This window comes from Peromyscus eremicus, chromosome 7, assembly GCF_949786415.1.
Source record: "Peromyscus eremicus chromosome 7, PerEre_H2_v1, whole genome shotgun sequence".
In the NCBI taxonomy this organism is placed as follows: Eukaryota; Metazoa; Chordata; class Mammalia; order Rodentia; family Cricetidae; genus Peromyscus; species Peromyscus eremicus.
The window spans coordinates 32,208,427-32,236,110 of NC_081422.1; the positions used below are offsets into that span (position 1 = coordinate 32,208,427).

General features: G+C 49.9%; 1 protein-coding gene and 1 long non-coding RNA gene across 2 annotated transcripts; one reads left to right on the forward strand and one right to left on the reverse strand.

Annotated features, from left to right (window-relative positions):
• Positions 1 to 2,785: 2,785 nt before the first annotated feature.
• Slc37a2 (solute carrier family 37 member 2) lies at positions 2,786 to 25,181 on the reverse strand. The gene is made up of 17 exons (XM_059267636.1): positions 23,578 to 25,181; positions 12,164 to 12,245; positions 11,651 to 11,744; positions 11,480 to 11,558; positions 10,091 to 10,226; positions 9,643 to 9,719; positions 8,724 to 8,890; positions 8,184 to 8,221; positions 7,755 to 7,907; positions 7,338 to 7,428; positions 5,763 to 5,825; positions 5,332 to 5,417; positions 4,621 to 4,669; positions 4,413 to 4,486; positions 4,134 to 4,212; positions 3,911 to 4,008; positions 2,786 to 3,683 (listed from the first exon to the last, which is right to left on the reverse strand). The coding sequence occupies exons 1-17, from the start codon at positions 23,634 to 23,636 to the stop codon at positions 3,615 to 3,617; spliced, it is 1,494 nt and encodes a 497-aa protein (XP_059123619.1). The 5' UTR covers positions 23,637 to 25,181; the 3' UTR covers positions 2,786 to 3,614.
• On the forward strand, positions 14,577 to 19,084 carry LOC131914869 (uncharacterized). The gene is made up of 4 exons (XR_009380199.1): positions 14,577 to 14,671; positions 15,629 to 15,741; positions 16,639 to 16,759; positions 18,199 to 19,084. It is a non-coding gene; the product is annotated as an uncharacterized LOC131914869 (long non-coding RNA).
• Positions 25,182 to 27,684: the final 2,503 nt, after the last annotated feature.

Below are 27,684 nucleotides of genomic sequence, written 5' to 3' on the forward strand. Positions count from 1 at the left end.
GGGCAGCGAGTGTGATCTGCACTTATCTCCCTCACATCAATGCCATGGTACAAGGAACAATATTCTCGTTCTAGATGAGGAAACAGGAAGAACATAGTCAGTAATGAGGCTGGGAGGGAGAAGACTTCCAAGAATCACTCCTTCAACACTGACCTTCAAGGGATGGTGGGGAGGAGTCTGCAAGTCAGGAAAGCGCGCAGGTTTCCTTCTCTAAAACAGAATGGCAACACCTGCCCACCCTGGACTCTATCACGGGATGGTATCACCATCTAGTGGTCTTCAAAAGTAACACAGCTTCGCCTTAAGTTTGCCCCTTCCATATAACACTAGTTAAAAATCCTTTCTGGTCTAGAAAGTTTATGAACACTGAGCAAAATACGTCTAGAAAGTTTATGAACACTGAGCAAAATACCATGTGTCAGACCCTGTCTCCTACCAAGTCCTGAATATAAGAGGCGACTGACTGACTGCTTCCTGCAGAATCAAAGTGAGGATCAGGCATACGAGCTTTATATTTTACTGCTGAGGCCAATGTGTCTAGCGAACACACTGACCAACACAGCATCCTAGCACATGCAATGATTGTATCTTATATGGGGGTCTAGGCTTCTGCTGTATTGCATGTGTTATCAATGTCATGAGTATGTCCTCTGGGAATGCAGCTGTCACAGCTCCAGAACACTAATCTCTTTGGTCCAGTGACACTTCTTCACTGCCCTCATGAGCCCCACAGCTGCTGCTATGCCAGGCCCCACCAAGGATAAGCACAGGCCACCGTTGGCAAAACAAATCTGTATTGGTGCTGATGGGCAGCTTAAAAGTCAGGCGGAAATGCCAGGAGTCAGCCTGGCATGTCATGGTCTAGGACTCAGAGTGGAAGGAGCATGTGCATCAGAACACCAGGTAAGAGGGGGACTGCAAGACGGCTCCAAGCAACTGCCGTGGAGCAGTTACTTGGATGAATCAAGTGGTACACTCGCTTCTTGCTGAACTTGACATCTATGCTCAGTGTGAAGTCATTTCGGATCCATTTCCTGCTCATTCCTGCAGGAGGGCTGCCACGCAGGGAGCACCCAGTGCTTAACACACCGGCATTTTCAGTTGTGCCCGACACCCCTAGTCTTCACAGCACCGACCGCAGTGTCTTCATCCCCTGAGGCAGCTTCAGGGTAAGGTGAGGGGGTGCTGGACTCTGAGGATGGGGATGCTCAGGAGCCAAGAGTGAGTCCCCTCCATCCAGCACTCACGGCAGCTCCCTTGCTCCACTTTAGCCTCGGCTCTGCAAGAGCAGTGCTAATGCTTCAAAGTGGCTGAGTTCTAACAGGATCAATGGAGGGCACGTACGAGGGTCCTACTTGGGGAAATACATAAAGACCAGTTCATGGGCAAAGGGACAGAGAGAGGCCCAGCACCTTTGAAGCAAGGTGAGATGCCCCCATAGGTACAGGCCACATACAGCGATTATCTATAATTTAACGTGGGAAGGAGATAGGCACCTTTTCCAGGCCTTGGTCCTTGCTTGGAATCCAAATAAGCAAGAGTCTGAACATATCTTCCCTTCTGGTTTCAGCCCCATCCCTTCTGATTGCGGCTCCCCAAGCTCCAGGCCTTGAAATCTTCCATTTTCCCAGGCCTGGTGCTAGGCAGTCCCTTCCCATGGTCTTCTGTGCCCTTAGTGGCAGGGTGGGTTTGGGCTGAACTGGTTGGATCAGGAGGCTTTGCCTCACCTTGTGATGGAAGTTTCCAGTCTCTTGCTCATAGGAGAGCACTTTGGGTACCCAGCAGAGACCCTCGGTGCTGCTCTTCCAATTGAGGCCTCATATTTGTTTGTATCTGCATGAACAGGAGAGAAGAGATGAAAGAGAAAGTAAGCCACAACTTAATAAGCTTCTGCCTTTCATGTATGCGGTCCATCATTAGGGTTCCTTTTACTTCTTGGGCAGGCACTAACAAGCCAGAACAATATGGAAAACAAAGTGTTTCTGCCACATGTGGCCACTTTACAAAGCATCAAACCACGTAAGCCACCTTCTCAGAGAACCTCAGACCAACCCTACCAGGTGTTTGAGGGAAACATCCCCATTATGTTCAATAATGCAGAGACCTTGAGGAGTTTGCCAAGGTATTAGAGGTCAGTGTGCAGAGAAACCAAGAATGTCCAGGGACTTGAGGTTCTCAGCCTAGAGCACTCCCTGTTCCAGGAAATCACTGTCCATTTCTTAATGGGCCTTCCAGAAAAGTAGCCTGGGAGAGCTGCAGCGCCCAAAAAGGCCAGCTATCCCCACAAACCTGGGTTCAGTCTTCAGTCCTGTCAGGCCCGGCTCCTCACTTCAGATGAGAACACCTGCCTCAAGGTGGCTGAGAGACGCCACAGTGACCAAGGCCGGCCTCCACTCCAGCTCACTGCATACTTTTTCCCTCCCTTTCTGCTTTTCTTCCTCTTCCAGGCTCCCCTCAAGCCTAGCCCAAAGAATGTGGGTGAAAGGAGATCAGTCACACTGTCCAGCCCTGTTCCCCTCCTCCAGGGCAGGACACAGGACAGACCCTGTGAACGTCTCCACTTCCTGTACTGCTTCCTGCTTTCAACTTTGCTCCTTGTATGAGGCCTTCTTAAAGTGGAAATACTTCCCCAGATACTGTATAGGTTCTCAGATCCCCAGAGGGGGGTTCTTCACTTTACCATCCAGCCCAGGTCCAGGCTTGGCCAGCTCCTTCTTAGTAAAATAATTCTGCTAGAAGGACCACCAGAAAGGCCCCAGGGACAGTCAACCAATCACCAGCACCTCAGCCTCTGGCCAGCGCCGACTCAGTCACTGACCTATGCACTTTCCATACCCACCACCACTGGACACCAGGCAGAAACCACACCGGACTAGCCACTTTGATTGCAATTTGTTCCAGAGGCTTTGATTTCATAGTTGCCTTTTTCCACACACCCCAGGCAGAGGGGGCAGGTGGCTTTGATTTCTGATGTTTAGGAGGCACCTGCAGCTCAGCCTCGGTTCAGAGAAGAAAGGATTCTGTATCTCTGCCCCCTTTGCCCTACGGGTGTGTCCAAAGCCCTCTGTAGCATCTCAGGTCCCCTGAGAAACACTTCCCAAGCACCATGTTCTGACTAGCTTGAATCTCCAGGTATGGCTCCCAAGGAAACAGAAAAAGCTGGTTGGGGTTGGGGGGAAATCATACACAGGAGTGGAGAGGATTCACATGCAGCCCACATTCTGATGGCGTATTAGTCAGACTTGAAGAAAATACTCACAAACTCACGGGACTTGAGGAAAATACTATCGCGGGTGGGTTAGGGCCAGACTAGAGCTATGGAGACACACGGGGACAAGAGGGGAAAGGTTAGCAGGTCTGGGGTGGGATGGGGGTCCAATGGTACATCAAGGACCAGGAGCTGCTTCGGTGTTTCTGAGGCCCAGGATGGACCAGCACAGACAGAGGACAGAGTAACTGAGCATTGGGTAGAGTCCCAGAAGTGATGTTAGGGGCAGGGCTTCCTCTGTTCCTGAGGCCCAGGATGGACCAGCACAGACAGAGGACAGAGTAACTGAGCATTGGGTAGAGTCCCAGAAGTGATGTTAGGTGCAGGGCTTCCACTGCTAGGGAACTCACCCGCTGCTTCTGCTCCGGGACATCTTCCAGGCCAGGATCTCTTTGTACACCAACCTGCAGAGGAGCTGTGGGGAGTTCAAGGCAGAGAGGTAAGGGAAGACACTGTGATCTTCCAGGCTCAGCTGATCCATGGGCCAGATGGCTGAGAAAAACAGCATTCCCCACAGGAAGACATTCTGAGCAAAAGGCAGCTACCCTTGACTCACCATCCCAGAAGCCCTAATATTTTATGCCAGAGTTCCAGTCTGGAGACATTCACCAATAGCCATCCATGTACCCCAAGAACTCTTACCAAGCAAGCCAGGACATCGGCAGAGATGAGCATGTAGAAGACGTTATTCCAGCCTGTGGGGGAAATCAGCCCAGCCAGCAGGGGCCCCAGAGCCGCACCTGTACACAACAGTTTCATGAAAGCAGGATACATACCTTCCCTGACCACCTTGGGCAGTGCACCTAGGGGTCCACCCAAGACAAGGCTGGGGTTCAGCTGCCAGGAGCCCAAACCAGTAACAAACCTATGGAGCCAGTGCCGTCGATGATGGCCGTGACAGTGGAAAGGGCCTTGGCGTTACCCTTCAGGCTCTCATGTGTGCCCTGGGGAGAGAGAGTAGGGTGGGACAGCCCAAGCTGAGCAAAACCACTGGGTAAAAGCAGCGTTGGGAGAAAGCTAACTTGAGGAGGGTGGTGATGGGGTCCTGGGGTTGAAAGGAAAGAGCCCATGGAGGGTCTACAGGACAACAGAGCCCCTGACCAAGTCCTCAGACTGGCCTGATACCCAGGAGTGGCCCACTCACCAGGTCAGCAGAGACCGCCGTAGTGATCAGTGCATATGGGCCATTGACCAGGATCCCACAGATAATTAACATCACTGGGAAGACAGCAGAGACGGTATTCTTAGAGATGAGGGGCTGGGTGCAGCCCCACGACCAGAGCCTTGACCTCACACCCACTTCATGGAGCTCCCCAGGCAGAGCCTCTCTAGTGATTCACACCACTCCTCACCTATGGAGCTGGCTATTCCATTCTGGCCAACGTAGTTGTACAGGAACATCTGAGAGAGGAAGGAGACAGTCGAAGCTGGTTTCCTCTTGCTGGGCTAGACCAGAGTCTGGAATAGCCACCTGCTCTGGAATGCCACACATCACTTCCCTCCTTGTACATCCAGACTTCTCAAGTCTTTGTCCCAGAAATGGATGGTCGAACCATGTAATCTCTACTTTCCCTTTTTTGTTGTTGTTGGGTTGTTTTTTTTTTTTTTTTTTTTTTGTTGTTGTTGTTGTTTTGAGATGAGTGTCATGCAACATAGTCTGTCCTGAAACTCACTCTGTCACAGGCTGTCCTGAAACTCACTCTGTAGCTGAGGAAGGCCTTGAACTCCTGATTCTCCCTGCCTCTACCTCCCAAACATTGGGATTACAGGCATGTACCATCAGGTATGGCTCTATAATTTCCCCTTCCCCAAAAAAGTCTTCTCTTGTGTCTATCCTCAACCTCTTTATTATTCCTTGGTCAAAACATGGAGCAGCTGGTGTCCCTTTTTTCACAGGGCCTGGTCCTCTGCTGACTCTCACTTCTCTTTCTCCACATGTGCCCAGGAATACATGTGCACATATGTACAGAGAGACAGCTATGTATGCACATGTAGAGATGGATGCACAGGTATGAGGTGCAGACACCTGATCACAGCGTATGCACTCTGAGATTATAACGTACCATGGGAGCAGCCAGAATCAGCATGATGCAGCAAGTGGTCGCCCTGCCGTTGGTGTAGTCACTGATGAGCCCTGCCATGATGCCACCTGGAACACACGTTCACTCACACGCTGTTCCTGACACAACCATCCTGTTCCTCATCTACTGCCCAGTTCTGTCCCATCGGCCTGCCCAGTGCTGGCCTGGCCTTAGGAAAGACCATCTCTCTGTAGCCTTCCCCTGCACCCATCACTCCAGGAAACCGAAGCACAAAGATCACCTTTCTTTATTAGGCCCACCCAGCCTTGCAGGAGCACAAGTGAGAACATGCCAAGAGCCTTTCTTCTCTGGGGCCACTGCCCAGATCATGGCCTGCTGTCCCTTCTTTCTACACCTCTGCAAAGAAGCGAGCAGGAAAGACAGCCTGCCAGGACAAAAGGACAGGGGCTCACCTATGATGCCACCAACATCGAAGAGTGTGGATAGGTCCCCAGCCTCCTTGGCACTGAAGTGAGCTATGGAAAACACACACACACACACAAAAACATGATCAGACACATAGGGAGGCTGGGGCAAAGGTTCTGAATGCCACAGCTGGAAGGGTCCCCATGGGACATTGGTCCAGACCAAGGAAGAAGCTGAGGGCCCATGGCCAAGTGATTGGCCAGGGCCACAGGGTGCGTTTGCAGTAGCTTGGGATATACTCCTTCAGGCTCCAACTCCTAAAATTCCCTCTTTCCCTGAAGGATGGCCTAGACCTTTCAGAGCAAGGTCTCTCCTACAATCCCGGTGCGCCTCTAGCTCTTTCTCCTGGAGTGTAAAGTTCTGACTGAGCTTCGGCCCAACCACCCATTTCTGATCTAGAAGCAACCTCTACAAGGGCTCTTCCTAGGCAGGCCACCTTAGGTCTGTGCTAATGCCCACAGCCACAGGAGACCTGCAGGAAGACAGGGACCCTGGGTTTAGAAAAGGGGAAGACCCAGAAGCTTGACTTGTAACTCCACCCTCAAGGCTGATTCATACCCTGAAGTCAGCATCAAAGCCACAAAACAAAAGGTCACAACGCCTACGAAAGTGCCCTAGTACTCCACCAGTATCAGAGAGAGGGGCCCCTCATTTAGAGCTATGGGGCAAGCTACAGTTTGAGATCTGGTGACTAATCCCCATAGTTTCCTGGTCTCCCATTCAGAGTTAATGTGGGGTGTGGGGCAGGAGAGCCATTGTTCCTTTCCAGAGTTGAGAAAGAGTGAAACAGCCCTGGGTGAAAGGTCCTGAATAAGGGATGGGGCTCTCGGAATCCTGGGGGTCAGGAAAGCAGAACATGGTGCTTTTTTGGTGTGTTACCCATCAATGGCAAAACAGAGACTCTGAGCAGGTAGAACTCAAACAGTGAGTTCTTTCATCTTTACATCCTTGGGTAGGGGCAGTGGAGAGCAGCCATTGCATGAGGCTGTATCCCAGAAGACCCTAGTACAAAGACATCACTCTCATGATGGTGCTTGAAAGAAGAGCCTCGGAGTCTGGAGTAAGAAAGCTCACACAGCCTGTTCCTTGAGTTGGAGGTGTTCAAGGCAGACTTCTGCCCACCTTTGGGCCAAGCAGCCCACACACAGACTGGATTGCAGGACACAGCTTTATGCTCCTAAGGCCCAACTCAGCTCCAAGGGGGCAAGTGGCTGTAGACAGTGCATGGGGCTCAGCATCCTACTTAATGAAGTAACCAAGCAAATCTCCCAACCTGCCGGGCAGTGGCTCACGCCTTTATTACCAGCACCCGGGAGGCAGAGCCAGGTAGATCTCTGTGAGTTCGAGGCCAGCCTGGTCTGCAGGGCGAGATCCAGGACAGGCACCAAAACTACACAGAGAAACCCTGTCTTGAACCCCCAACCCCCCCAAAAAAAGATCCCAACCTGAGAGAGGCTCAGCCTTTCTTAGTTTGTGTACCAGAATCAAACCCAGGTCTGGTGTCCTCCCTGCAGCAGCAGAGACCCTTTTTCTCTGCTCTTCTTCCCCTTGGACTGACTCACCCACATTGGAGATATACAAAGGCAGCCAGTAGAGGAAGGTGTAGCTGACCAGCTTGGCAAAGAGCAGACATAACGAGAACTCGATCACACCCTGGGCAGTACAAGAGAGGGCACAATGGAAAGGTGCTCAAGAGACCCCCGATCCAGTGGGGGTCCCACAGATAGGATAGCTCTCCCCCATGACTATGATCACGTCCATACAAAGCGACCTCAAATAGACAGCCAATCCTAATGGCAGCAATGTGCCTAACGCTTCATGTCATGTCAAGACAGTCCTCCTGTACTGCTCTTCCCAAGCAGCCATCCTACAATCTGGACAGAAATTCTTGGAACCACCTGCCACCCACATCCCATCCTCTAATGTCTGATGGAGAACTCGAGAGAGATTCTCTTCCCTTCGTTCCACAAATGTCTCACCGGAATTTTGAGTGCCCCCAGAAAACTGATTGCTTCAGGCTCAGAGCCCTGCTCCTTGGAGGAGCTGACTGCAATGTCCGCATTGGACTCCCTGTGGGAATAGGGACCATTCGCAGGATCCTCGGGGTTGTCTCGTTCCTTCTCCAGGTCATCCTGAGCAAAAGAGAAGATCCCTCTTTGTGGGCAGGGCCACTTACCAACCTTCTCTAATGGGAAGGGTGGCCCAGGTAAGAGGTAGGGGCACCCATCCTGGAGGTGGTGGTGTATGTTGCTCTCTTTGGGCTGGCAGGCCCATCTGGTTGTGGGGCAGTTAACCCAAGAGCCCAATACGGTCTGTGAAGTCACTAGTTGGTCCCTCCTTCAACACTTGCCCTCCCGTGGCCAATTCGTGCGAGGCAGTCAGGGCCAGGGCTGGGATGATATACTCACATGGTGCTGAGGAGGGGTGCAATCCACATCTTCTGGATCTGGGGGAAAACAAATTCCTTTCTGAGAAGCTTGCCAATAGGTCAGCCCCTCACTTTACAGTGGGTCTCAGGGTCCAAACTAGTGCAGAGTTAACCCTACACGTCCCGTGTGGCCCCCAGCATTAAGGGAGCAGGCTTCCTAGAGCAGCCTGCCTCTTCTTGGAACTAGGTCATGACTGCTCTTGGATGAGCAGCGATTCACCTGGCCTTGCCAACTCAGGGCTGTCAGAGAATGGGGAAAAAACAGTATCCGTCGGAATGTAAGAGGCACAGCCCTTCAGCAGAGCACCCACTGTAGACACAATATTTAAACTACATCGTCCCTCTTACACCTTCAGAAGTCCTTGGGAACAAGTACTACTGTCATTTTATAGATGAAACAGTTTCAGGGTCACAGAGCTAGTCGTTCAATATCCTGAACAGCAATGCTCACCGAATATTTTCTAGCTGCTTCCTCCCATAAGCATCCCTTAGAGCACGCGGGTGGGAAGGGACCACTCACATTCAATAAGAAAGAGGAAGGTGACGATGCCCATGATAGCGGTGATAATGCCAGGCACGATAAACGACAGGCCCCACTGCTGGTTCACCCAGACTCCAGCAATCAGGGAGCCCAGAATGTTGCCCACAGAAGTGTGGGAATTCCAGACGCCCATGATGAATCCCCGCCTGAAGAAAAGGGAAGGGAAAGGGATACAATAGAAAAAAATCCCCCACCCAGCCAAGCTCAAAAGGCTGGCTACCTCTAGCCTCCGGCTGTGCACACAACTGAGATTTTCAGAGACCCCAAAGACAGTGCAGAAAAAGCCTTGGGCTGCTGGTAAGCAGCAGGGCACAGCACTGCTTGGAGGTCCCCCTGGGCAAGCACAGATGGGAACTCGGACCACGGGGAAACCATGAACCTTCCATTCTTCTCTTCTGACCCCCATCAATATCACTCTAAAACAGTAGTCTTCAACTGGGCATGATTCTGCCCCTGAGGGGACATCTGGAAACATCTGGAGATTTTCAGTGGCCATGACTTGAGTTTTGTTACTGGCATCTAGTGGGGAGATGCCATGCACACTGTAAAAACGGCGTGTGGGGCAGCCCCCGTAACAAAGAGCTGAACAGTCAGACCAACAGTGCTGAAGTGAGAAACTGAGGCAACCTCATACAAAAGCCAGTCCAAGAAAAGAGCATTGTGGAACCTTTTACCTTCAATCAAAAATTATAATACACCTGTTATGGGAAGCATGTCTGCTCTATGGGTTCAATCCTAAAGATGAGAAAAACGGCACTCCCCGTTAGCCCCAGAGATGTTTCTTCTCAGTGGGTGAGACCCAGCAAGAAGACACATTTTCCAACCTGATCTCCTGAAAGTACTCTGGACACCACCCCCTCCCCTCGCTGGGTCCTTCCCACCTCCTTATCACACTCACTTTCCCTTTCCAAACCAGTTGCCAACGCAGGTCACCACAGATGGCCAGCCTGTAGTCTGAACAAGTCCGTTGCAGATCTGTAGGAGAGGGTGGGAAGGTGAGAGTGAGTTCCCCCACCCTGGGTAGAAGAGGTTCAGTGTCACGGCTGAGGAGCCCTCCACACCCTACATTTCCCTCCTTTGCACATCCACACACAATGTCATGAACTGGCTTCTAGCTCAAGATCATGTGAGCAGAGCCCAGCCTTCTCGTGCATCTGAAGCAGCTTCAGTGCACTATCCGAGGCAGGCTTACTGAGCCAGTCAGGCGTGACTTTTCCCTGAGTGGAGTGACAGAAGGAGTCTGGGACTGGAGCAAGGAGACCAAGTTCCTGTCTACTCTGACCTGGGGGTGGCCAGGGACCTCTCTTTGAGGGGAACAAAGACCCAAGTGCAAGACAGACTCATACCTGGATAAGCACAAAGTACCAGAGCATGTGGATATTCCAGAAGTACCCCAGGCCAAAGAGGGAGGTGAACAGGCCACTGAGCACCAGTCCAGCTGAAAGGTAGTAACGGAGGGGCAGCCGCTCCCCAAAGATTCCACTGGAGAAAAGGACAGGAGTGAACTCCAGGTTAATGCCATGTCCACTCTACCACCTCCCTCTCCCATCCCATGTTGCTGAAGCCACTGTGGCTATGGTTACCAGTGATGACCTATGTCCTTCTGCATTCCAAGACTGACTCCAGTCCTCACTTCCAAGGCTCCTCTGCTTTATCTGACACTATTCTGACATTCTGCTGCCTATGTCCATCCCTGCTGGCTGACCATTCTCACTTTTTTTCCTTTCAGCACATCCCTATGTGTCCCTTTATGCTCCAGGGTCATATTCAGACTGCCTTTTGGGTACCATTACTTGGCTGTCCCTAAAGCAAGGGAAACTCAACACTATAAATTCTAAATTCTCCCTCCTCCTTTCATCACGGAAGCCTCTGAAACGCCAGCTGTCCCCAAGTTCAGCAGCTTAGGCAGCTGTCACCCTGGCTTATAACCTTGCTATAACCTGTCTTGTCCACTTCAAGCCTACCTCAGCTTCTCCCTCACACCTAGCTAAACTCCTCCCATGGTTCTCCCTTCCACAGCCTGGAGCAGGCCCTCTGCAAATGACCTTATCCTTCAGCCCTGTCTCCTGCTGTCACTTCCCTCAAAGCTCCCCCCTGGTAACCCTGTGAAGGTTCACCGGCACTCCAAGCTGTTCCCTACTTGCCTGTGTTCACTGGCGCCCCCCACCTGGGTGTCCTTCCCCACTGCCATGCCCATGGTTCTTCACATTTCAGGGCTCATCTGGAATGCCTTCCTTAACTCCTTGTCTTCAATCCCAGCTTGCACTGCATGATCACCCAACATGTCAATAATTTTCAGTGAGCTGCTAAGATAAGGAAGGGTCTTTCTCCTAGGTTGTGAGCTCCTGGAAGGTCACACCCTGCCTTGTCCATCTGTGATTCCTGGCAGCAAGCTCGGTGCTGGCTAGGTGAGACCCACACTGGCTGTATAATTTAGACAGCACTGTGTAGGCTCTCCTTTGGAATCTACATGTCCGGGGCTTAGAGGACCCTGGTCTATACCCACCAATGCTTCCTGTCTACCAGGCAGAGGAACAGGGTGGTGACCACAGTGAAGAAAGGAGGCTGGCCATGGGCTAGTGACCTGGGTGGGGCCTCGGCCTCACACCCACACCTAGGTACTATCAGCTTTCTTGCCTTAGCCTGCAGCCCCAGGTCAATCAGGAGAAGCAGCAGTTATGAAGCATCTACCCCACCCCCACCCCCAATGGGCATAGGCTCTGCCTTTCTCTTACCTAATAAACATGCCAATGGCATAAGCCACTAGGAAGGCATTGTCCACAGCTCCCAGTAACTCCTTGTAGTCATCTTTGTCTGAAAGCAGATGGGAAAGACAAAAAAAGTTGGCTGGGTGACTATCCCCACAGGGAGGGGGAGTAGAGAAGAGTGATGCACCCTGTTCTTACCAAATGGACTCCAGCTGCACCAGGTGGTATCATTGGGATCGTGGGTGTCATTGCCGGGTCTGACCAGCTCTGAGCAGTTCTGGTGCAGGCGGCTCTGGAAGGCAAAGGAACACATGGGCCAAGGGTCATATCATCCCCTGGAGCCCACTCAGCCCAGAGAGAAGCAAGCAACCTGCTACTCAATCACAAGCACCACTGCTTCCCACCACAATCCATGCTCCCTCCTGCCAGCACTCCCTCCAACAGGGGTAGGTGGCCATAAGACGTTCAGGAATGGAATCCACAGAGCCTGAAGCCTCTGCCTTCCTAGCTCACCCGAACCAAACAACAGTGCTGTCTGGAAGGTAAACTTAAAGAGCACATGTAGGAAAACATTGCAGAAGGGTTGCAGGAAAGAGTCACCAACAATGGGTATCTGCCAGGTGGAAGGAGCAGTTCCGGTGACCAGGGTAAAGGAATTTGGAAGGCGATTGTCCAACATGTCCTGCAGTCTCCCTTTCCAACCAGCCTCACCTTTACAATGCTGATGGGCTTTCTGGACATGTGATAACAGGCATAAACGAGGAAGGTGAGCAGCAGGATGAAGCCACGGAACCTGGAGGAGAGAGGAGCAGCCAAGTCTCCTGAGGCCCAGCCATAGTATCCTCCAGACCTCAGCACCAACGTTTTCCCTCCAGGCTCTCTTCTAGACTCAAGTTCCCAGGGCACAGGTCAAGAGTGTCTAGGAGCTAAGGATCTCTGTTGGAAGCACCTCCCCTGTTCCCGCCACCTTCTTTCCAACCCTTAGCCCTTCTGGGGTCTTACTGAGGCAAGGCTGTCTCTGTGTCTGGATATGTGGAACAGCTATGGCCACAGAGAGTTGGAATCATTTTCTAAATGTCAGAAATGATGGGCATGGGATGGAATTAAAGGAGAGGGTCTGTCTGTAGAGTGAGGTCCAGATTCCCCTTGTGCTTAGAGGTCTGGACTATAGGAAGAGATGACTGAGCTGGGACAGCTGATGACAAAACCTGAGTCCTCTCCCTCATGGTCCCTGGTTCGTCAGTTCCCCTACACAGAAAGATTATTTCCTCTGTGGCTCACATGTCCCATGTGCCCTCCTCTGCCCTACTTCTTAATAGATGTGCTGGCCAGATGGAAAGAACCGTCTAATCAGAAGTCTCCCCAAGTTTCCACTGTACCATACCCACTTCACCTCACCTAAGGGTCTAGGGAGGATCCTGCAGTGCCCTCCTGAGTCACCGTTTCCCCAGCAAGGCATCAGCTGAGCTGAATCAGCAACCAGGAACCAGGAGGTATATGGAAATAGATCTCAGAATGGGGCTGAGTGTACAGCTCAGCAGTAGGACACATGATTAGTATGCTTGAGGCCCTGAGTTTCAACCCACCAACCAACCAACCAACCTGGAAGAAAATGTCAGACATTGGAAGAGGACTCAGTGTCTCGGCTCATTAAAGAGAAGGGTGGGGGAAAAGAGTGAGCAGGCCCTGGATCCCTCATCTCTCTTGGCTCCAGGAACCTAAGGCAGATACTGGATGCTCACCCTGCCCTATCTGGTAATCTATCTACCTCCAAACTCTAAACTCACTTCCCCCAAGCATGTAATTAAGCAACGCAGGCCACCTCTTGTGAAACAAAAGGTGTTTCTGCAAAGCCTTAATTGAACTGAGCTACCAAATCCTGTCTCACTTTGCCCTGAATTTTAGTTTCCTACCTGGACATCAGTTTCTATTCTCTCCACGGCCCTGTATTTTTTCTTCTAAACCTTGGATGGTGGTGCATACCTGTTGTCCCAGCACTCAGGAGGCTGAGGCAGGAGGATTGGGAATCTGAGGCCAGCCTGGGCTACATAATGAGACCCAATCTCAAAGCGTCTCCTTGGCTACTTGTTCCCAAGGCACCTGTGTCAATTGCACAGGTCTTCTAGGGACTTCAAGGGAGCCAAGGCTACCCCCAGGTGCCTGCCTGTCCCAGTGATTGACATCAAAAAGCTTGACACCAAAGTTTTCCAGGTCTACCCATTGACATATGGCTGATTCCTAGTTCAGGATTTCTAGAATTCTGTTAGAGGACCCAGCTAGCCCAGGCAAAGAGCAATGGATGGGGAGGAACTGCAACCGTGTAGTTAACTGGGCTGTTGCCTCATCCAGGGAAAAGCAGAAGTTTTGAGGGACACCTTCCACTCACTCACCAGGTAAGCCTCCTGCCTCTGGCTTCTTCAATTGTACGTGGATGATAGCATCAGCCCTACCTATGTCACTCTCGTCCTGGTCCCCGGGTACCTGTGGTATCACCTTTAAGTGCCACACAGCTCAGTTTCTGTGACCACTATCTTGGCTGACCACGTAGAGGGGCCAGGGTCCTTGGCAGGATGTGTGGCCACAGTCACAACCTATCAGACCCTACCTGGTTCTGAAAGCTCTTTAGGAGCTCAGGTCCCACTGTGTCCCCTGAGAGCCCAGCCGTGCTGAGTGGTCAATAACAGACCCTAGTGTCACCTGGGAAGTCAGGCTGCACCTCAGCAGACACTCCAGATGCCTCCAGGAACCGACAGAACCAGCTGTCCATTCCCTTCCTCTCAACTCCCAAACTTCCACACTACTCTATTCCCACACACCAGGAGCTTCCAGAGAGGAAAGTCCAGCCATCTTTCCCTGGCTTTCTCCCATCTGAGTTCCCAGATGTTCATCCTTATCTGCTCCATGCCCCTTTCATCCAGAGTTCCATCCCTCCCAACCATGGGCAGGAAAAGCCATTGTAGAGAACAGGCATATTCGTGTCCAAATCTAACACCCTGATATTCTTGGAAAAAACAAGACTGCTTTTGCATCCACGCATGTGCCTACCATGTCACAGGCACCATACTAGGGATGTCACAATCGCAAGAGAAATGGGAAGGAAGATTTGGAGCTCACAGGTCAGTGGGGGTAACAAATATGGAGAATTGGGCGACTGTGCCATAAAAGCAGGAAGCCCCGTGCGACAAGGAAGCACAGGGGGGACACCAAACCCAGTGGGATGTAAGCGGTGTCCGAAACGGGAGATGTCGTTTCAAAATCAAGCAGGAGATGGCTAAGTCAACCAGGGCTGGGGGTGGGGGATGTGCCAGGCGACAAGCATGAGCGAAGGCAGAGAGGCGTGAAATAACAGTGCCAGTTTGGGAAAACTGCTTGCCCTAGGATATCTGGAAGGGGAGACTGAGCCAAGCACAGGAGGAAAAGTGGCTGGATGAGGTAGGGCCCTGTGTGCCAAGAAGTAGAGTTTGGACTATCTCCTGAGGAGGACTAGAAGCTGTCAGAAGGGCTGGGCTTTCCCAGGTGAGGGTGCTGTGGATAAGAGCCAGGTGAAACCAGGGAGAAGCCCCATGTGGGCTTCCTCACCACAAGGTAGTGCCAGTCCCTGTGCCTTTCCATTCTGTCAGCCACTTCGGGGTGCATGGCAGCCTCACAGGATGCCCTAGGTTTCAAGTTCATGTCTATAAGGGCAAAGAGTAAGGACTTAGAATTAGGCAAAACATGGTTTTATTCCCCAAACCTGTTTACTCCTCTGAGAAGTACTTTTTCCAGCTTGTTTACAGAACTCCTGACAGACGTTTGTTACAGATCTTACAGCATTCCTAACACCCAGGACACTTACAAAGGGCTGGTTCTGTTTCAGATTAGCACATGAAGAAGATCCGGAAGGACTAGAGGCAGCTCTTGCTGCTAATACAAGGAGGAGTTTGGGCCTTTATTCACCTGGCAGAACTTAGGAGGCCATCAGCCCCTCCTCCTTACCTCTCCAGGATGCTTGAGTCTCCTAGGACACAAAGTCCTGGGGTTGTTTAGGATGGGTGGGAGGGAATCTGGAACCATACAGCAAAGTAATTTTGGGTAGCTGAGGTCTTCCTGGGGCAGACAGGAGGATTAGCCAGTCCATACTGGCATTCCAACCTGTGGTTTTTTTTTTTTGTTTTTTTGTTTTTTTTTTTCTTTCAGACCTGCAGGGGCCTGCCCAACCTAGATTCCAACCTCCAACAAAAAACCTGACCCCTAAGTCAGCAGGAAGGACAGGACCTTTGAGAGCCAGGGTTCCTTGGCTGTGCTGCCTGGTGTTTGCCTGACACTCGGCTCCTCTGGGGCTTCCTGCCTGGCCTCTAAAGGGTGGAAGGTTAAGCTCCAAGTCACAGCTCCAGCTGGGCCCCAGCCTCCTTGGAGCCAGGCCTCCTACTAGCCAGGCTCTTTTCAGGTGTTCATGGAAAGGGCCCCAGGTGCTGTCATTCAAAGGGGCCCAGGAACAGGGGGGTAGGTTAAGGGTGGGGCTAGACTGAGGCCGCAGATCTGAAGCTCACTCACAGGCCTGACAGCTGAGGACTCTGGGCAGGGCAGGACCTGTAGGTTTCACTTCTCATAAGCCCTTCCCTCAGGACCCAGAAGCAGGGAGAAGACTTGCAGAGGCATGAGGCTAGAGATGGCCGTCCTGGTGCAGAGCTGGGCAGGGCAAGCAGTCCAGGGCCAAGGAACATGTGGGGGAAGGCCCTCAGAACACTCCACGTGGGGCTAGCTGCCCCATGACCCTCTGAAGCTTTTTAAGCAAGGGGTGGCACTTCTTAGAGTCCCACCTCCTCCACTAGATGGTGGTTACTGAATAACCAAGTCAGATAGAGGGGGACCAGCTATCTCTTAACAACTATTAGCTGACAACCCAGCTCATTCTTTCCCAGCACCTAGATAATAGCTTTATCAACTTCATTAAGACTTTGCACTAAGAATGATTCTGGGCTAGGAACAGGGAGCAATCTGTCACAAATTAGCAGTAGATAATGAACAAACACCACCCTTAAGTACCCTGCTCACCACCACCACCACCACCACCACCACCACCACCACCACCAGCAGCAGCAGCTAACAGGACCCCAAGAGCAGCCTTTGATCTCTGGAGGGGTGGAAACAGACCCCTCCTCAGTCACCCCTGCTCCCTGCCTCCTCCTCCTTTGCTCTACAGACAGGCTTTTCTCTGACAGCCCTGACCATGACGTAGAGATGATGGGGTTTAAATTCGGTCATTAATCGCCGCCCCTGCTTCAACCTGGGACAGCCTCGAAGACCAACTTCAGGATGTGGCTGCAGGTGACCTTGGCACTTCCCCCGAGGAAATGAACCTGGTGATCTGTTCTTGGGTGTGCCTGTTCTGGGGTCAGCAGTTCTGAAAAGGATAGAGGGCTGGGTACAGTAACAACCAGACCAGGGTCAATGCGGACTTGCCACCACCCTCACCCTCTACCAAGCCCTCCACCAACACTGGGAGATAGCCTAATGGGGAAGGGCCAGCCAAGAACAGACACCCAAGGGCAGAGTCCTGGGTCATGCCTGCAGTGTACAAGAGTGAGCAGGGCCAGGCCAGGCTGGGAAGGCCTCTGAGGAGAAAGCTTTCTTGGGGCAGGGATCAGGCCCATGGAACCCCATACCTCTTGTCCTCCTCCTCTAGCTGGTACTGCTCTGAGAGACGGAGATGATGTAGGGCTCAGCACGCTAACAGGTGAAAGCTCCACTCTTCTGAACAAAGGCTGCATGTGCAGCAGGGATGGGGGTGTGCTGATGGCCACAGAGCTGTTGTCCTGCCCAGGGAAATAGGATGATGGCCTTCCCTCCAGGGCCCTCAGGAGGCCTGGCCCCAGCCTCACCCTCACTGTCTCCTGAGCATGCAGAACTCAAGGCCCAAAGCCTAAGCTAGAGGTTATGGAAGCGGTGATATCGCCCCCCCCCACCGCTTACTGACAATCAGATGGGGGTGGGGGTGGGGGTGGGGGGTGGGGTGTGTCTGGCTTCAGGACTCTACTGGCCAGCTCTTCTAAAGCCTACACACTTGCTCCCTTCACAACTATCCTGTTTGCCTAAGTGACTCCTTGTGCTGCAGCTTACGGTCCTGTCCATTCACTCTAAGTACTCAGGGCTTCCCTAGTTGGCTTTCTTCTCAAATATATATTCCTTTTTCCTGAAAAAAGATCATCACCTTAACCATACATTTCATCTAGAATGTTCTGAGTTCCCGTGGCTACTAGACAGTGGTTTCTTCTCTGGGAAGGATCTTGGGGCCCAGCCTTATGTCCACTGGATCCCCCTGATCCAACACTCAATCCCAGCCTGAATGGGACGGACGAGAAGCACGGGGTTCATGGGCCTGTTCGCTGACCTAAGGTAGCTTTGGTGCTTTGTGCTGGTGTTTCTTTGGGACTGCCTGACTCTGACCTCAGTGAGCACTGGGTACAGCGTGACTGAGAAAGGTCTCCACCAAACTACACAGACAACTCCAAGCCATTTGCTGCCTCCTAGACCAGTCGGCACAGCTTGGGCAGACAGCACCACTCAATTCGGTGGGGGCTGGGGGTGTCACGCAGGTCTGTCCTTTAAGGAGGGAAAGAGGAAACATCAGGGAGAAAAGGGGAAGCCCAGAAAGCAGCTGCTGTGAGCTGTAATAATCAAGACGTGGGGGATGGGCCTCAGGGTCACATGCTGGGTGACAGGAAGATGGGTTAGACTCCTGCATCCCTGGAATCACTCCTTTTCAGGGCAAGACAGCCCTGGCCTTCCCAGCTCTCCCTGAGCAGTTCTTTCTGCTGCCCCCATCGAGCGAGCACCTCTGCAGGAACCAGGAAAATAAGATGAGAGACAGGAACCAACTGAGACTCAGATCTGATTCCGGCCCTCTGGCTGCAGAATAGGGAAAAAGGACATCAGGACTTCAGCCAAAAGAAGCTGAGTCTTCATTTCCGGTTCTGCTAACTAACTGTCACTGAGCAACTTGTTTAACCTCCCAAGTCTCAGGTTTATTTTTAAAATAAAGGAGTAAACACCACACAAGATTGTCACAAGGACTAAAAAGTACAATGGGTGCACAAGTATCTGACATGGGCAGCATCTCTGGGTGTGTGTTTGGATATTTTTCTGCTCGCTCTTCCTCACCACCTCCACAGCACAGAACCATCTGTCAGCCCTTTCGTTGTCCAGCATCCATGGGAAGATTAAGGTATGGGGAAAACACAAACAGTGTGGGAGTCCTCAGCTCCTGCTCCTCCTGTGAAAGCTATCTCCCTCCACACCCATTCCTGCTCAGCCAGCTGCAGCGTCACCCTGCTCCCTCCTCCAGGTCCTGAGTTTCTCCTCCTTACAAGGCCCCAGGAGATTCACCCAGCTCTGTAAGCAGCAGCCACAGTCATCTCTCTGGAAAGATGCCCATGTTGTCCACTGCCCCCAGGCATGCCCATGCAGATATGGACACAGAAGGCAAGGAACCAGGCAGGCCCAGGGCTAAGGACCCCCTGGGTGTTCGGTGGCTCAGAAATGCCATGGACAGGCTGTCTACTCAGTCCTGACAGGGGCTAGAGTAACTAACACCTACTGGGTGGAAACTCCACAGACTCTGATGACCTCCACAGACCTGGTGCCACCTGCTCACAGTCCTTGCATGATGCTTCCACTGGCTGGAGTACCCTATAACCAGTCCACAGACAAAGACTGCCAGAGTCACTGAGCCAAAGGTGATCTCCTCCCAAGGGGTGAATCCCATCTACAACAGAAATTCCAGCTGCCTAGCAAATCCCAACTATACTAGCCCAAGTGCTTTCAAAAGCTTTCTATTTACACACCTATCACAAAGATAAAGAGGCTATCAACTTGAGAGTGGGGGGCATAGGAGGGGCTGGAGGGAAGGTAGCTGGGAAAGTGATACTTATTTCAATTACATTTTCTGGTTTTGTTTTGTTTTTCGAGACAGGGTTTATCTGTGTAACAGCCCCGGCTGTCCTGGAACTTGATTTGTGGACCAGGCTGTCCTGGAACTCACAGAGATCCATCTGCCTCTGCTGGGATCAAAGATGTGCACCATCATGCCCGGCCAAAAAAAAAAAAAAAAAAAGTTTTTAAAAAAGAACTAAGTAAGTGTAAAAATCAAGTCTCTCATTTAATATCAATACCCTGAGATATAAGTATTGCCATTTTCCTTGTCTAGTTAAGGAAATGTAACCTCACAGAGATTAAGTGATTTATCTAAAGCCAAATGACAGTGTGATTTTTATTTTCCACTCACATGATCATCAGGAGTACAAGGGGAAGACCAAGGGCTAGGAGTCAGCCCGGATCCAACTCCAGGGCAGCCTTTGCCAGCAATACAGTGCTGGACAAGCTACATCCTTTGCTGTATCTTATTTTACCAGTGTGTCCCATGGAGGAACTAAACTAAACTAAACTTTCGTTAAAAAACAAAACAAAACAAAAAAACCAGACAAACCTGGTACAACGGAGTATGGAAAGCTTACAGAATGACAGTTAGTAGTGAAGCTGCTTCTGGGCTGAAGGCAAGCCTGGCACCCTTCCGAAGACTCCATTTAAACCTTGCAGCAATCTGATGAGTAGGGATTGCTGTCATCCTTAGTTCACAGGTGAAGAGTTCAAGACTACCTGTTATCTTCAGTCTATTTTGATGCTCTCCTCAGGCCCGTGTGAAAGCAACGTGTGACAAGAGTTCATTTCCATTTTCTTTCACACTATACGGCCTTACTGTGCTGTCTCCACCTCAGCTTATATTCTGTTTAGCACAGGAAGTGTGCATAGGGTTAACATCGTCTGTAATGATCACCAGTGACAATGACAGAGCTACCATTACTGCATGCTGCTTTTTTTTTTTTTCCAAGACAGGGTTTCTCTGTGTAGCTTTGTGCCTTTTCTGGATCTCACTCTGTAGACCAGGCTGGTCTCAAACTCACAAAGATCCATCTGCCTCTGCCTCCCGAGTGCTGGGATTAAAGGCGTGCACCACCACCACTTGGCACATGCTGGTTTTTTTTTTTTTAGACAGGGTTTCTTGGTGTAGTTTTGGTGCCTGTCCTGGATCTCGCTCTGTAGACCAGGCTGGCCTTGAACTCACAGAGATCTGCCTGGAGTGCTGTGATTAAAGGCGTGCGCCACCATTGCCTGGCTTAAGAATGTATTTTTATTTTACGTGTGTGAGTGTTTGCCTGCATGTATGTCTGTGCACCACATGCGTGCCTGTTTCCCATGGAGGCCAGAAGGTATCAGATCCCCTGGAAGTGGAGTGAGAGATGGTTGTGAGCTGCCATGTGGGTGCTGGGAATAGATCCTGGGTCCTCTGGAAGAATAACCAGTGCTCTTAATGGATGAGGCATCTCTCTAGCCCATCTCAGAATTTTTGTATGTGGTATTTCTCAATGTTTTTCCTCTCTAAAAAAATGTGTTTGTTCATTTTTATAAGTTGACCACTTACTCTTCTGGGAGTCTCATTTGGACAACTTTATACAGTAGAGGACGGTTAGAAGACTTCTGTCTAGAGAAGCTGAGTTCCAGGGATTGCTAAACCGAGATGTGGAGGACCAGCATTAATCAATCGCACAGGAGTAAGTAAACTGCCAGTGACAGTCACTTATGCTTGAAATGTTATTATAGCACTCCATTTTCAGGATGCCTGTATAAGGAAGACCTTTTTCTTTCCTCTTAAGTGATCCATAACCCATAGCAATTTCAAAGGCATTGTATTTTTTGTAAGCCAAAATGCAGAAACTCTGAGTCTTCTTGTTTTACAGGGTGATGTGGTTATTTGTGAAGCTTCTATAAGAATCTCTTCTTTCTTTTTAACAAGAACAGATTTAGAAGAGCCGGTTGTGTAACCAAGGCCTTAGTTGGATATTGTACTTGACAAGGATAGCTATTTAGTAATAACTATATCAGCCCCTTAGAAGGAACTAGGGCTCACTGTATGGCATCAATACTAAAGAGCACTCCCAAGGAAAGTGGTTTTCTGAGTTCCTTGTCTTACAGGTAGAAGAAAGTCACTCAGTTTTTTGGGTCTGAAAGTCTTAGGATATTTAGGGGACCTAATGAAAGAGGGATCTGCCCAAATCTACAGATACAGCAGGTAAAATCTGGTAAAGACAGTTTCTCAACATCTTATCTCAAGGCAATAAATAGTAAAATGACTATAAAAAAGCAACAAAGCAAGACTACCTATGAAATACTGGAGCAGTGGCTCAGCCAGCAAAGCGCTCACTGCAAAGCTGAGCATCATCCTCAGCACCCACATGAAGGGCCTGGCACAGTGGCGGCGGCGCCGGCGGCGGCAGCGGCGGCGGCATCTGCGCTCCCAGGGCCGGGAAGGCAGAGACAGGCTAGAGCTACCAAAGCTGCTCCGTGGAGCTGAGTGGTAAGTTCTGGGTCTCAGCAAGAAACCCTGTCTCAAAAAATAAGGTGGGATGGCTCCTGAAGGACACCTGAGGTTGACCTCTGGCCTCCACAGGGACACACATGCATCACCCACCAAAGGAAAAAAACTATACATACCTACACACACACACACACACCTTAAACACAAATTTTGCATGACCTACTTGGTTAATTAATGCTTTTGCTGTACATAGGCAATGAGATTAAATCTAAGGAGACCCACTTTATTGTGTGATCAAAAGTTTTTCTTAGATATTAAAAAAGTCGAAATGGAGTCTATAGAGAAAACAACGATGTATTGAAGAAAGGACACTCTCCAGGTTATCTGAATCTGGTTTGTCGTGTATCCTGACTTTAGTTTTTCTTGACATTGAGCTATTTTATTCTCTGAAGTGGTAGCTAACAGGTAAGTCTTGTAAAATATGTCCGTCAGTGAGATAGCTTCAAGAGTCTTAATGTATAAATGAGTTTATTTGTGTTATGCTTTTAAAAATTGTGGTAAATATACATAGCATTAAAAAGTCATTTCAATCACCTTTAAATATAAAGTCAGGAGCAGCAAGCATATTCCCATTGTGCAGCTATGGCTGGCAGCCATGTACAGTAAACAGTAACTCCCCACTCCCCTCTCTGAATTCTCTTTCCCCCCAATTATCACATCTTCTAGCTCCTTCATTATGAGGGAGATATACTCTCTAACACATGCTCGTGTTAATGTCCTTATCAGAGTCATTTTATATCTTTCTGAAAACACAAAACTGTTTAATAGTTCCAAAATTTAAAAGGACCAGATAAACCATCTAAAGGATATTGTATGTGATGACTAGCCTGATTGAGAGGGCTGGAAACCAAACACTTTAAAAACAGGCCAAATGGATCACACTCTAAGTTAATCTGCCCAATCTAAAGGTGACCCTTAGTTTAATTTGAGAATTTAGGTTTGGCAATGCTATGTCATCTGTTTTTCAAAAGAAGCCAGAAACTGACTATTTCGTTAAGTTTTATAGTTTATAAATGATGGCAACTAACAAAGTATTTTTAACTCCCAGGTCTCCCCCCAATCCCATCCCCCAACCCACCCCGCACCCCATCCATCAGAGCAAATCAAACACTTTGCTCTGATGGAGAGTGGCTGAAACCTTTCCTCCCAGCAGATGGGTGACTTTGTGGTCATGAGGACAGCTGCTGTGAAAGCCAGCTCACGATTTTAAGGGTGACCACCCAGTCTTGGGAGAGCTCTGCTCCCAGAGACCTACCCTAGCTAGGTATCCCTGAGACTGGAACGGTGCCCCCAGGCAGGCTCCCAGAACCAGTGATTTCTGGCTTCTGTTACCTAATCCGATCAATAAAATAAACTAAAACGGGGCCTAAGCTCCCTGGCCACCTTTATATTGTACCACTCCCTAGCTTCGGTTTCCCACGGGCAAGTTTAGATCCCCTAAGTGCTCCAGTAAGAGTTGGAGGTGCCTGTGTTTGCAGACACGGGTGATAAACCGGAAAGGATGAAGACTCACCAGGGCCATACATTAGTCTGGGCTAATGTGGAATTAATAGATCTGTGCTATTAACCTTCCACGCCTGCGCCACTGAAGGAGCCGGTGCCAGAAAGAGCTAGAACCCCTTCCCCCACCCCAGGGACAAGCAGAGACATCAGCCATCCCAGTGCGAGTGCGTCTCTGAGCGTCCCAGCAGCCTCCCTCCCCAGCCCTGCTTACCAGCTGTCCCTAGAGAAGGCACGGAGGAACCAGACACCCGGAGCCAGGGAAGACCGCATCTTGCGTGGCTGGTACCTGGAGCTGGGACGACGGAGGGTACGGAGCCCGCACGAGTCCCCGACACTGGCGACTGTGGTTTAAATGCCCCGCCGGCTGGCCCGCCCCGGCCAGGCCCATGGCCAGAGCCCCCGCCCCTTGCACCTGACCTCCCTGCCCTCTGGGTCACAGTGAGCGCAAACCCCGGCCATCTCTCTGCATTCGCTAGCAGTTGTTTGCTGTGTACTACCACTTGTTTTCTCAAACTTTCTCTCCGCGTCAGAGACCGATAGTCCGAGTTTCCTGGGGCTCCTCTTTCTGGTCTGTGCTTTTCCGTTTTACTACTCACGGAGGATGGGGAACTGAAAACAGCAGCAATCTTACAAGTCATCAACTCTGTGTGACATCCTGTCTCTGCAGTGCTACCTGTCTTGAGTGGTGCTGTGCCCTGACACTATGCGAATCAGGCGCTCTGTGCGAGCTGGCGCAGTGGGACCTGTGATCTGAGTATGGCGCTCTTCTGGAGCCCTGGAAGTGTCTCAGGGAGGAAAGTATTTAGCCCCAAACCCATCTCTCAGGTTCTGGTCCTGCCTGCTCAGATTCCAAACTGCTTACTAAGGCAGAGGGAGCCTTCCCGAATCTCCACTAGACACCCAGTCCTGCCGGCAGTAACGACGTAGCCAGCACTCCACTCTCCCCTTTAGAGGCAAGCAGCCAGGTGGCAGTGAAGAGCTACAAGGAAGGGTCTTCGGTGCTCATAAACATGACTGCCTCTAGCCTGAAGATACCAGGGTGTATTTCCACCTATAAAAAGAAGCTATGGTAAGATTCTTGTATAGGAAACCAAGGGCGAAATACCGAGAAGGGAAGGAGGGTGGAAAGGGAAGTATTCGCCTGAAAAGTAAACTTGTTAATAGAACATAAAATAGGAATGCGTCTGTGCAAATGGGTTTCAGCCCTAACCCCACCCACCCCTAACTCCTAGGAGTGCCCAGTCCTCAGAGCAAGGTCAGGGAGGTGCAGCAACAGCTCCACCAAACAGGGGAGGACTCGGGATAATGGGCTTGGCTAGGCAGCCCTGGTATCGAGCAAAAAGAGGGTAAGCAGAGCTGTAAAGCCCTCAGATACTACCAGCAGTTGGGAGTGTGGGTCTAGTGCCAGAAAGGAAGGCAACAAGTCAAGGTCAGGGGTAAAGGGCTAGAGAAAGAAGAGAGGCAATAGACAGGAGGCACAAATCCCAGGTCCTGTAAAATGCTGGAACACCTAGAGTATCTATCACATGGAGTGACTCAGTCAAATCCTTAAGTACACACCACACAGGGTCTAGGGAGATGGCTCAGAAGTGCACCAGCTCTGCAAACCTGAGGACCTGAGTTTGAATCTCCATCACCCACATAAAACGCCAGGCATGGCTTCCGGTGCCTATAACCTCAGCACTAGGGTATGAAGACAGGCAGATCCTGAGAGCCTCACTGGCCAGCCAGTCAGCCTACCCAAAACCAAGTATTTGTAATGGAGAACAATAGAGGAAGACACTCATGGTCCTACTCTGGCCACCGTATGTGCATGCAGAGGCAAATGCACAACACATTTCAACACACACACACTGCAATAAATAAATAATAAACACATAAGTCATCCCTTTCTTACCATTCAGTGAGGTGGTAATTATCAAAATGGGTAGCATGATTTAAAGCTCTCATTTGCCTGGGGCACTTCAATCCCAGGTGGTTAGCACCCCTATTTAAACAGAAGATACACCAGAGGAGTGATATGTCCTCCTCAGAATGATAGCTACTGGTTCCTAGGGGACTAAAGGAAGGATCACGTTAGAATACAAAAGAACCAAGGAAGCTGCTGGTTGGTCATCTGGGGTCACTCAGGAAGTGGATTTCAGTGAAGGAATGGAAGATACAATTTCCAGAGCTTCTGTGTGCTATCCAGAGTTCTGCAGGGCAGGACAGCTGTCTTTCCATCTCCAAGAGGAGTCAAGGGAGGAGGCTCACTGCTGTGTGTTCTGCGTGCTCTTTAGAGGTGTGCCGGTGTCTTTCCAGCCATATTTGCTGGGTGCTGGAACTCTTGGAAGCTGGGTGACTATGGCCCCACTGTGTGCCAACAAGTACCTGGGAGCAGAGCCAGTCCTCCAACAGTCTTTGCCTTGTCTAACCACTGCCTATGGATTCGGGCCATGTATCCCTGTCCAGGGGCCAGGATGGCAACTGGGACAGGCCTGCCATCACTGGAACCCATTCACACTTGCTCCTGTAGGTGACCTAGATGCTCTCTGCTGCCTGCTGCTTAAGAGTGACCGAGGGATATTACAACTCGGGTGTCCCTGTTCTCACTAACAGCACCTCTCCACTTCTGCCTCTCCTTCCTGTTGTTGTCTGGCACCCCCACACAGCACCTTCTCAAACCCTGTGGGACATGACTGGTGTTTGAAGAAAAGAGGAAGGGACAAGCCACTCAGTCAGCCACTGAAGGAAAAGATCCTAGTTCCTGATTGGCAGCCCTCTAATTACTATGGCTCAGCATCAGGCACTTGTGAGGAAGAAGCTCAATGTTAATGGCCTTTTTACCCATCAAGCATCAGTTCCAACTGCTACTGAGTTTCATTGATCACCCATGACTTTCTGGACAGCTAATGAACTGTTTAGACCCTTTAAGATATAGTAATGAGTGCTTCCTTGATTTTATCAAAGGGATTTATAAAAGGCCTTGAATGCTCCTGAGTATTAGAGACCAAATACCAAATTACTAGGCAAAAGAATGCAAGTGTCAGTACATACACAAACATTTAAAAATGCATTTCCCTCCTCCCATTTCTATCTTATAAAACAGACAATAGAACCATGTCTCAGAGATGTGACTGAATGGATAGGATGTCAAGATATTGGGAGAAATGTAATACTAGGATTTTTCATTGAGAGACAGATTGGTATACTAAAAAATTAAAACACTGCTTGGAGTCAGGGACAATTCTGGCCATATACAACTCAACTTCAGTTACCATGTCTACAAAGCATGGATAATAACACCTATACTACAAGGTGGCTGTAATAACTAGAAATTACTTATATAAAAAATATAATAGTTCCTGACATGTTCAGTAGGTCTTGTAAGTGGAGAGATTATGATAAGACATTGAGTCAGATTTCTTACAAAGAGGTGATGTGTATGGTGGCACAGGCTTGTCTTGCAAAAACTCCTTAGCAGTGTGTTTGTATATACGTTCAGCTTAGCTCACTGATTATAGTAAGCACTGTGATAGCTCATGTTGAATAACTTGGGTGCTGACAAGGATGTATGTGGGGTTAAATAAAATATAGAAAAGTGAAAATGCTATTATCTTAAATGTCAGATACTGAACTCTCACCACAAAATTACTGTTACAATCCTCACAGTCAAAGACAAGATGATCATATTGAAGAGGATTACATTTCTCTGTAAAAGCTGCAGTTCTGAAATGCCTGTCAAAGAAAACCTCCACCTTGATAAAACTAGTTCCAAACAGGCTTCATCTTCCTGAGAACTGGACTCAGGGTTAGTAACGGTCTCAAGAACTGGCTTTAGAAACCGTATCTGCTGGCTCTCCTATAGTCAGCCTCCACAGGACACTAGTGGAGAAGCAGATAAGGAACAACACAACCTGAAAGGTATTACAGAAGGGAGAACAGAAATGCTAATTATTATATTTTTTTCAAAGCTGCTGTTCTTAAGGGAAAACTGAGAAGAAATAAATGGCAATGGTAAAAATGAGTTTGTCTCAGTAGCCTAGTCTTACAAGTTGCAGACAGTCTCTGGGTGAAGTAATGATTCATTCATTTACTGATTTAATAAACATTTGTTCAGTGTCAGTTCTGTACTGGGCTAAGGGACAGACTGATGAATAAAAGAGACATATTGCCTTACATAAAAGAATTAACAGTTAAATAGGTCAGAGATGTATAGCAAAATCCCACTGCAAGGGTAAGGTGGAAAATCAATGCAAACAAGAAACAGGCTACAGAGCATGTTCCTACTGCTAGGGGAGCCCTGAGATGGGATCAAATGCCTCTGAATCTTAGAAGA